This window comes from Meleagris gallopavo, unplaced genomic scaffold, assembly GCF_000146605.3.
Source record: "Meleagris gallopavo isolate NT-WF06-2002-E0010 breed Aviagen turkey brand Nicholas breeding stock unplaced genomic scaffold, Turkey_5.1 ChrUn_random_7180001957369, whole genome shotgun sequence".
NCBI lineage: Eukaryota > Metazoa > Chordata > Aves > Galliformes > Phasianidae > Meleagris > Meleagris gallopavo.
Window position 1 is genome coordinate 62882 of NW_011217633.1, and position 10935 is coordinate 73816.

The window sequence follows — 10935 nt, forward strand, 5'->3', positions numbered from 1 at the left end:
AATCAGAACGGGTTGTTGGGCCGGAAGGGTCCTTAAAGGTCAAAGAACCTTTGGGTTATGCTGGAAGGGTCCTTAACGCTCACAGAAGCACAGAATGGCAATCAATCTGCTTCCCCCTCATTCCAGGAGGCAGATCTGTGCTCCGAGTGACGACACTCCAGGGGTGGTAGAGTGGTGCTGAGCCTCCACCTCCTCCCAGCTCTGAAATGAAGGCAGAGTCGGGGTAGTCGCAGGTAGTCCTTTATCTCCACCCACCACAACATCCACCTCCAAGTGAAAGCATTTTACAAACACCACAAATGTTGACACCACTGAAAAGTTTCGCTCTGCATTAAAACATGGGGGGGGGAGGGGAGGAATATTACAGTCACACGGGGATGATGCAGAACCTCACAGCGTACATCGCAGAAATGAACGCCCTGCAAGGGAACTTCCGCTGGCTCCAGGCAGACAGGCTGAGGGGACAAACCACATCTTCATTAAATATAGAAAATTTTTAAGGGGGAAGAGAGAAGAGATCTCATTTGCCAGGTGGTGACGATGCGCTGGTTGGTACACATGCTCAGAGGAAGTTCTCCTAGTACAAAGGCATCTAAAAAACCAGACCACACAAAACCTAGCTACTCAAATGAAGATTTGGTAAAAAACAAAAACAAAACAGAACAAAAAAAATAAGAATCTATTTTCCTCAATCACTTTACAGGTAAAGGCTTCCACTGCCTACATGAGTTTAGTGGAACGGTAACTCAACATGTGCTATGAAATTCACAGATACAGTTACGCTTCTTTGCAATGTTTTTAAAAAAAGATGCCAGTTCTTTCATGTCAGCTTTCCCATCCAATGTTTTATGCCACATCCTCATCCTCAGGAGCAGCAGTGGTTTCTTCACTCTCCTCCTCCTCCTCTTCACCTTCTGCTGGCTGCTGCTCTTCATCCTCGGGCAGCGATTCCCCAGCAGGCTGCCAGCTCTCCTCCTCTTCCTCCTCCTCCTCCTCCTCCTCCTCCCCCACTCTGCTCCCTGCACCCAGCTCCACTTCTTGTGCTTCTGCCTGGGCCTCAGTTTCCCTCTTTGTCCCTTTTTCTTCCTCCTCCTCATTTTCATTTCCTTCTGGGTTCTCCTTGGGATCGTTGCTTTCATCTTCCAGATTTCCTTCCTCTTTGTTTTCATCATCTAAAATTTCTTCCTCTTTGTTCTCATTGTCTAAATTCTCTTCCTCCTTGTTCTCATCACCCACGTTTTCCTCCTTGTTCTCATCATCCACATTCTCTTCTTCCAGATTCTCCTCCTCGTCCTTGTTTTCGTCTCCTCCTTCTGCTGTCCCTTCCTCCATGTTCCCAGCTGCTCCCCCTTCTCCCTCCTCGTGCTCCTCTTTTTCTTCGGGGTCATCTGTGAAAGGATTCTCACCCTGCAAGAGAAGGCAAACATTTCCCTGCTGATAAACCCATAACTTCACACCGGGTCACAGCAGCTGTGTGCAAACCCACCCCGGAAGTTTCAGCTTTAAACTCAGCGTAGATCTGTGCAAACCACACAGCTCTCGGGCTCTGTGGGCGCTTCCATCCACAAAGAGCACCACACAGAGCAGAGGAACCCGTAATCAGCAACGAGGGATCCAAAGGTGTTACCAAAATGCACTGAAGTGCCAAAGCTCAACTACGGACAGAACGCACAGCCGCTCTGCACACCCACCTTCAGGTACCTCTCCAGCTTCTTACTGATCAGCTTGTTGTTCAGAATGCTCCTGGCCACTACCAGGGAGGATTTCTTGGACTGCTCCATCATGGCCTGTGTGGGGTAGAGAAATAAACACACGTTTTGTCCACCTGAGGCATCGGTGTCACCGCGGAGAGAGGCGTGAGGTCTCATGCTCAGGAGGAACAGCGGGGCTTTGCTGAAGCTGCTTTAATCAACGCCTTGCCCGATTTCACAGAGGTGACATAGGACCCTCAGGACTCAGCGCTGCCTCTTTGCAGACAGCACCAAAGGTGAAGAAAAACATTTCTCCCCATTTTCAGGAATGGCCTGAGCCAACAAATCCACATTTCAGCTGTTCTTGTGGCTGGAGCCTCCGAAAAAAAATAATGTATGTGTTTAAATAAAAAGAGATTCCTAGGGCAGGAAGGAGGCAGCACCCACCCTGCGGTTGTGGTTGTGGTCGAGTGACTTCAGATGCTTCTGGATGATGCCATACTGCATGGGGATGAAGAGGTCGCACGCAGCGCAGTGAGCGGCCTCCACCTTCTTGATGAAGTGCTCCATACCGATGTCTGGAAGGGAAGATTAGAACAAGGTGAGCCCCACGTGCATCACGCTTCTACCAAAAATTCATTTCACAGTGCACCGGGAGTCTTCTCAATGGGCTGAGGGGAAGGGGAAGCAAACACAGAGGATAACCTGCGGGTGTCCAACCTTCAGGTTGGGTTGGAAGGGTCCCTGAAAATCACAGACCACAAAGTGAAAGAATGGGTTGGGGTGGAAGGGTCCGTGAAGGTCACAGAACCATGACATGATTGAATGGATTGGTCTGGGAGGGTGCTTGCAGATCACTGAATGGCTTGGGCTGGAAGGGTCTCTGAAGATCATAGAATCGGTTGAGCTGGAAGGGTCCTTAAAGATCACAGACCTATGGAATGTTTGGGTTGGAAGGAACCTTAATCCAGAATTTTCTTCTAAGGCCAGTAAATACTGGATAAATATTGTTATACCATTTTAATTATCTCATGCGAAACCACATTCACGCTCCATTTTTATTCCACGTTGATAAACATCAAATCCACCACAAATGCTCAATCAGTGAGCCACAGCAAAGCTAATTAATATCAATCAGAAAGGGACTTCACGTGGGTGAGAACTCACCTTGTGTAAGATCCTGGTCCCTGTAGATCTGTTGGATAACTGCGTTGATGTCCTCAATTGCTTTACGGCGCTCTTCAGTTTTCCTCGTTTTATTGGCAACGTATTCCTGGAAGGCCAGAGTATTTGTTAGGAGTAGCAGCACTGAAAAAAAATAAACCAACACAAAAATCACCCAAACCTCACTCAAGAGGATTGAAACTTCAGCAGTGCTCACCTGCAGGAAGTCAGCTGTCTGCTGGGGCAGCTTGGTTCCAACAAACTTGAAGTGTTCCTTGTGGAATTTGCTCTCTAGGTGACTGTTCATCTCGTCGTCGTAGAAGGTGCGGTATTTGCACAGGGAGCAAACGTACTGGATCCTGTTGGGACAGCAGGTGTGAGTGGGAGGGATGCCCAATGGAAGCTTCCATCCCAGAACCCAAATGCTGGGAGGGAACGCAGGCAAACGTCGAAGCGGCGAACCCAGTTGGGGGGCGAAGGGGAAAGGGGCTGGGTTTGTGCTCAGATGTTGGGATTCCTTCACAAACCACAGAACCAGAGGGGACCTCTGGAGCTCAGCTCTCAGTCCAACCTCCCTACAGTGGATTTCCCTACAAGGGGTTGCACAGGAAAGCATCCCCATCTTTAAGAAACACTGCAGAGCTTCACAAGAAAGAATCCAGCTAATACTCAAGGAAGTGAGACTGGAAACAAAAGCTAACAGTAAGGAACAGCTCAGGATGAACGTCACACCAAAAAACTTGAGGCCAAATTTTTTTAAATCTTTCCAGACCTTAAAAATTCTTTTTTTTTAATCATTAAGGTGAAGCTTTAACTGTGAATTAAGACAATTCTCCCTGCGTATGTGTCTTGGCTGGGAGAAAGGGACAGAATTCTCTCGTGGGAAGAAGGCATCGGTTCTCTTGGAGGACAACTACATTGAAGGAGCTCTAAAGCTTAAGAACAAATTCTTTGTCAAGTGACATTTTTTGTCACAAATCTCCACTTTTTTAGGCAAGAGCTGGTGTTGTTTGCAGGTAGAAGTGGCAATACTTGGTTAAAAAAGGCTCTGGTTCAATGACACACCATGCACCTCGTTAAGTTTTACGTTGGCAATATCTGCCCATTCCCAATTTCTGTTGCAGCCATTATTTCCCGTTTAGAGTTACTTTAAAACCTGATCTCTGCGATGAGTGCCACTCACTCAACAGAAAGGCAGAGCTGCCTACAACTCGAGCTTCTCCTCAACTCCAGTAAGCATTTGTGGGATGTCCCCTGGACATTTGCCCATTTCTCCACCAACATGGCTGGATGTTGCCAACTCGAGTTTGCCACAACTGTAATGCATCCAATACTCAGTACAGTCAAGGAAATGGGCAGGAACAAACACGGCACTGGGAAAATTGAGGAACAAAGAAAGGACCCAGCCTGCAACCATCACACTCCTCCCAGAGAAGGAAGCAACATCACTTAATGAAATAAAATAAGAGTCGTTACCTTTCCACCATGCGATCTCGGTGCCTCTTCTTTTGCCTCTCTTGAGTTTTCTTGCCCGCCTGTAATTTGCGTTTGATTTGACTGATCTCTTCTTGAATTGTTAAAGCACCTAAGTGTTTAAAGCAGGTTGCATTTCAGGGCTCTACTTGAGGACAGCACCTGATTCAAGAGAACTGCCCTGGACAAGATCAGTGGTTGGCCCAAAATTGCTTGTCAGAGAGACGCTCGAGTCGAGGAGCTGCTCCCTCCAGACAGGGACAAACATACCTCAGATTTAGGATTCCTATTTGTGGGATGTGGCACGCAAACACACTCGAGGTGGTTTCCTGTCTCTTTATTTTAATTAGTGTTTACCACTTCCGGTTTTAGAAGGTTTTAAATTTGGTTACAGATTTGCTTGGGTAAGGGAGACTAATTGTCACCACCATTACTTTAGAGAATCAGCTTGGGTTGCACGGGTCCTTAAAAATCCCAGAGCCATGGGATGGGTTGGATGGGTCCTTAAATACCACAAAACTGTAAAATGGTTGGGTTGGAAGTGGACTCCAACAACTGGAGGAGTCTGAATAAACCAGAGATTCAGCTTTAAATCTCTCTCCTGGCCATGTCAGAGCCCTCTGCTGGTGGTGGGCACTACTCCACGCACATTCAGAGCTCACACCATCCCTCTGCTCCCTTTCCTGTGAGCTGCTCTGCATGCACACCAACTCACCTTTCTCTGAGTCTCGACCTTCTTCATCTTCCCCTTCCTAAAATGCAAGATCGGGACGTTAAGGCCAGCCAGAATCACACATCAGCCATCACCACTGGACTTCCTGGCCACCAGGGATTCCTGCTGGCTCAACTGTTGAGCATTCAGGTTCACCCCTGCAGAGATCCTCTGTAGCAGCCCAGCCCCCACCCAGTACTGATGTGTGGTCACTCCTCCCAGGTGCAGAACTCTGCACCTGCCCTCACTGCACTGCTCCGCCTCCAACTAAAACTGACATTCTTAATTATGAGGAACTACAACTTTTCAAGAGTTACTTACACCTCTGGAGCCTTCTTTCTCCTCTTTTTCTCCTGATTCTCCTTCAGTTCCTTCCTCTGAAAGGAACAGCACAGTCAGAACCCAGCTAGCAAAGCGAGGTGGCTGCGTGCCCCTTTGGGGACCTCTGCCCTCACCGTTATCAGAGTCAGAGTCGGAGCCATCTGTCTTCGCCGCCTTGCTGTCGGGTTCATCTGAGCTGCTGGTTTGCTTCCGCTTCTTTCCGGTGAGGTCCTTCTTCATTTTCTTTTTCTGAGGCTGCAAGAGGAGAGAAAGGTTCATCACCAATGTGAGGGCGGTGCTCTCCTCACCCAGCAGCGCTTTGTTCCACCAATTTCTTGTCAGCACAGTCCATCAGGGAGGACACAGCCCACCACCTCTATGCTATAAAACAGGAGATTAAGTAAAAAATGGCAATGATATTCTCCTACCTTTAGGAAATAAATGTTTTCAGATTAAAGCACTGCACATATGAACGTTCCTCGGTCTGTCCTTAGGAGATACACACTACAAAGCCAAGCCAGCAACGTGTGGAACTACACATGACCACCTCCCAGAGCGTGCTTTGGAGCCTTTTGTAGGACAACCATTTCCCTACGGGGCTGCATAGCATCCACTCGAGTTAAACGAGTTGGGAGGATGTTGCACAAGTACTCACTTTAAAGTCCGAATCCCACATTTTCCAGTTTCTCCTCATCCTCTGCTTCATCATGCCTCCTCCGAAGCGCATGTTCCCCGAAAATCCTCGCATCCCTTGGAACATGCCGAGCTCCGGGATGATGTTGTGGGAGAAGAGGGAAGGCAGACGGGAGGAGCCGTGGGGGCCCATGCCCCGCGGCGCATCGTTCCACTGCCCGCCCATGCGCCCCGAATACGGTGAAGCCATGGGTCTGGTGTTGCGTCCGTCCCGCGCCCAGTTCTGACCCCGTTGGCCAAAGCCATCCCGCGCCCTGTGCTGGTACTGGTCCCTGCGGTTCCCATAGAAGCTGTCGTAGTGACTTTCATAGTGGTCGTCGTAGTGACCGTCGTAGTGACTGTCGTAGGCGTTGTCGTTCTCGTTCTCGTTGTAGTCGTAACCGGAGCGGTACATGTCCCGGTCGTTCATCGAGGACCTCGAGTCGTAGGATTCGTACGAGTCGTACCTGTGGAGAGAGAAGGGTCAGCAGCATGCCTTTAGGTCCAAGAAGGCCAACAGTGGCCAACAGGGTGACCATGGAGTGAGAGCATTGCCAAAAAAGCCAACGGTGGCCAATAGGGTGACCATGGACCGAGAGCATTGCCAACGGTGGCCAACAGGGTGACCATGGACCGAGAGCATTGCCACGGTGGCCAACAGGGTGACTATGGACCGAGAGCATTGCCAAGAAGGCCAACAGTGGCCAACAGGGTGACCATGGACCGAGAGCATTGCCACGGTGGCCAACAGGGTGACCATGGACTGAGAGCATTGCCAAAAAAGCCAACGGTGGCCAACACGGTGAGCATGGAGTGAGAGCATTGCCAAAAAAGCCAACGGTGGCCAACAGGGTGACCATGGAGTGAGAGCATTGCCAAAAAAGCCAACGGTGGCCAACAGGGTGACCATGGAGTGAGAGCATTGCCAAGAAGGCCAACAGTGGCCAACAGGGTGACCATGGACCGAGAGCATTGCCATGGTGGCCAACAGGGTGACTATGGACCAAGAGCATTGCCAACGGTGGCCAACAGGGTGACCATGGAGTGAGAGCATTGCCAAGAAGGCCAACGGTGGTCAGTAAGTTGACGGTGAGCCAACAGGGTGCCCTCGTGGCCAAGAAAGTCAACGGTGGCCAACAGGGCTCCCTCACAGCCATGAAAGCCAACAGTGGCCAATAGAGTGCCCTCACAGCTAAGACGGCCAATGGTGTCCTCTGCTCTCCAGAAGTCTCTTCCAACTCCATTTGTTCTGGGATTCTGGGATAGTGTTGGCACTGTGTTAGAGCCCAGCAGAGGTTAAACCAACAAAATGCTTCAAAATAGGTTTTTATTGGTATTTTAAACACTTCAGCGCATCACTGAGCGTGGGATTGTTTCCACTCTGTGGGACAAGGGCTAGGATAAGGCACAGCTGCAATGTCCCTGTCCACCTCCACGCACGGTGGAAGAACCGAAGCCCCACCAACATGGAAAAAACTAAGAAACTGAGCCCCCAAACCCCTCATTGCTTTGAGAGTGCCCGGGATGCCCCAAAAGACCCCAAAACGCCAAGAGGAGCCCACGCTATCAGCTGTGTGGGGACACAGCCCAGCTGGAGCTTCTGTCCCCATTCCTGGACATCTGGAGACACCTGTGCACACCCACTTTTCCAGGCAGAAAGCTGACACTGGCAGGAATTTGTTTTGGGTCATTTTAACGGATTACTCTTTCCTCCAGGAAAAGAACTTGGAGTGGATGATCTTTAAGGACAATTCCAACCCCACCATGCTGTGATTCCATAGTTCTATGACCTTTAAGGACCCTTCCAACTCAACCATTCAATCCTTCCCTGGTTCTATGACCTTTAAGGACAATTCCAATCCCACCATGCTGTGATTCCATAGTTCTATGACATTTAAGGACCCTTCCAACCCAACCATTCAATCCTTCCCTGGTTCTCTGACCTTTAAGGACAATTTCAACCCAACCATGCTGTGGTTCCATAGTTCTACGATCTTTAAAAACCCTTCCAACTCAACCATTCTACCATTCCACGGTTCTGCGATCTTTAAGGATGAGTCCAACTCAACCCTGCTGTGATTCCATGGTTCTCTGACCTTTAAGGACTCTTCCAACTCAATTATTCTAGGATTTCATGATTCTATTATCTTTAAGAACTCTCCCAACCCAACCATTCCATTGTTCTAGGATCTTTAAAGTCCCTTCCAACCCAACCTATTCAATCATTCCATGATTTTCCCACTCACCGGTCCCCGCCGGAGCCGTAGTGCCCGCCCTGCATGCTGTCAGCATCCAGGTGGGACACCATGTCCAGGCGCTGGTTCATTTTGGCAATGACGGTGTCGGCACTGCCAGCACCGTCCGGGTTCATGTCCATGTCCGAGTTGCCCATATCCCACGAGTTGGAGGCAGCCATGCCGTAGCCATAGTTGCCCGAGTTGTCCTGCCCGTAGCCGTAGCCGTAATTGTAGCTCTCGTACCCTGCAAGAAAAAAAACAGAGAGCTCTCATTCCTGGTGATCTGTCGCAGCTAATATTTTTAAAAGAGTTAATGTGCATGGGTGAACGAATGCACCCAATGCACAGCCTCTAAAAATCGACCTCGCTGGGTTAGCACTGATGGCCGAAATCCATTTTAGGCCATTTTTCAGCCTTCACCTGGGCAGCAATATCAAGATGGGCTGGAACAGAAGCCCGAATCCTCGGCCATGTGGCCTTTCCTAAAAAACTAGGGAAGGAAATTGTTAACATCTCGACAAGATTTTAAAATAAAAGAAAGTGATTGCAAAAAAACTAAAAATAAAAGAAGAGGGAATGCAGACTCTGTATTATATCCTTCAGAACCTGAAACTAACAAACCCATCTGTCAGGAACCCGCTCGGGCTGGCAGTGTACTTGCCTCTGTTTGTCCCAGAGTTCCAGTCTCCATAACCTGGAAAAGAAGACAGAAGAAGTAGTCAGAGCCATACTTCTCACAGTTGGTTTTGTTTACCACCAAAAAGGAGCAACAGCCTGAAAAAAAAAAAAAAAAAAGATGGCAAATCCAATCTACAAACAACTTCTGAACAATTCCTAACCCAGAGGAAAGAGCTCACGGCCAACATGTTGGCCACCACTGGCCTTCTTGTCCATAAGGTTCACACTGCTGGCCCACACTCAGCCTGCTGGCCACTACTGGCCTTCTTGGCCACGAGGGCACACTGCTGGCCCATGGTCAACCTGTTGGCCTTCAGATGATGCAGGTCCTTCCCCTGAATTAGGTCCTGTTTTTCCTTTCAGCTTCCATTTCTGCCACACCACACCGTGACACAGAACCTCTTCCCGCAGCAGCGGTGTCCCACCAGGAAGTGCCATCTCTTTTGGTTTAACACAGAAAATTGGAAGCAGGAGGCACCTACACAGACCTCCAAGACAAGGGAGCAGAAAGGGGCTCAGGTGCACACAACCCCACAATCGAGCATTTTGCAGGTAAAGAATTGGAGAATGAAATCAGGACCTGGCATTCTTTGTAAGACAACATCTCTCCGGCCTTAAAAGAACCCCAAGAAAGTCCAAAACGAGCTCCCAAAAGAAGCTCTGAAAAAAGTCCCAAAAGGAGACTGCAAAGAGCTGCAAAGGAGCCCCAGAACGGCCCTGGGATCCCAGCAAAGCTCCAGGAAGGGCCCCCAAGGAGACCCCAAAGAACTGCAGTGGAGAACCAAATGAGCCCCCCAAAGAACCCCAAAAGGAGAACCAAAGAATCCCAAAAGGAGTTCCAAAGGGAGACTCAAGATCCCAACGAAGCACCAAAACCACACAAATGAGCCCAAAAGGAGACTCTAAGGAGCACCATAGAGCCACCAAAAGGAGCTCCAAAAAGAGTCCCAAAAGATCCCAGAAAAGCTCTAAGGAGAGCCCAAAGGAACCCCCAAAGGAGCCGCGAAGAGCCACCAAGGAGCCTCAAGATCCCAACAAAGCTCCAAGAAGAGCCTCCAAATGAGACCCAAAAGGAGGTCCCAAAGAACTCCAATGGAGAACCAAAGAAGCCACCAAAAGAGCCCCAAAAGGAGAACCAAAAGAGCCTCAGAAGAGTCCCAAGACCCCAAGTATGCTCCAAGAAGAGCCCCGGAAGATCCCCAGAAGGTGACCCCGAATCCATCACAGTGCTCACAGCCCCTCCCTCGGAGGCTTGGCAATGAGACTCCCATCCACAAGAAGGGCTGTAAGGAGGCTCTGGGGAACTACAGGCCTGTCAGCCTGACCTCGGTGCCAGGGAAGGTTATGGAGCAAATCATCTTGGGTGAGATCAATCACACAGCTCGCGTGTGGCATGCAGGGATCAGGCCCAGCCAGCACAGGTTCATGAAAGGCAGGTTGTGCTCAACCAACCTCATCTCCTTCTGGGTGACCAGACTGGTAGATGAGGGAAAGGCTGCTGATGAGGCTACCTAGACTTCAGCAAAGCTCTGACACTGTCTCCCACAGCAAACTGGCTGCCCGTGGCCTGGTCAGGCACACCCTGCTTTGGGTAAGGAGCCGGCTATCCGGCCGTGCCCAACGGGTAGTGGTTAATGGAGTTAATCCAGCTGGAGACCCGTTACAAGTGGTGTCCCCCAGGCGTCGGTACTTGGGCTGACCTTGTTTAATATCTTTGTTGATGAGCTAGAGGAGGGGACTGTGTGTACCCTCAGTACGTTTGCAGATGACACCGAGCGGGGAGGTGGTGTGGATCTGCCTGAGGATAGGGAGGCCCCCTTATTCAGAGGGATCCGGATAAGCTGGATTTCTGGGCTGAGGTGAATGGGATGAGGTTCAACAGGGCCAAGTGCCGGGTCCTGCACTTTGGCCACAACAACCCCAGGCAATGCTACAGGCTTGGGGCTGAGCGGCTGGATGATTGTGAAGAGGAAAGGGGCCTGGGGAT

At 49.9% G+C, this 10935-nt stretch overlaps 1 protein-coding gene across 1 annotated transcript; it reads right to left on the bottom strand.

Annotated features, from left to right (window-relative positions):
- Nucleotides 1–224: 224 nt before the first annotated feature.
- Nucleotides 225–8989, bottom strand: AKAP8L (A-kinase anchoring protein 8 like; the record flags this gene model as incomplete). Its single annotated transcript, XM_019611845.1, has 12 exons — nt 225–1407; nt 1692–1787; nt 2139–2269; nt 2859–2964; nt 3073–3214; nt 4332–4440; nt 5044–5080; nt 5362–5417; nt 5496–5616; nt 6017–6500; nt 8280–8513; nt 8931–8989. Coding segments are annotated over 12 exons (2136 nt in total), but the record flags the coding sequence as incomplete, so codon positions are not given.
- Nucleotides 8990–10935: the final 1946 nt, after the last annotated feature.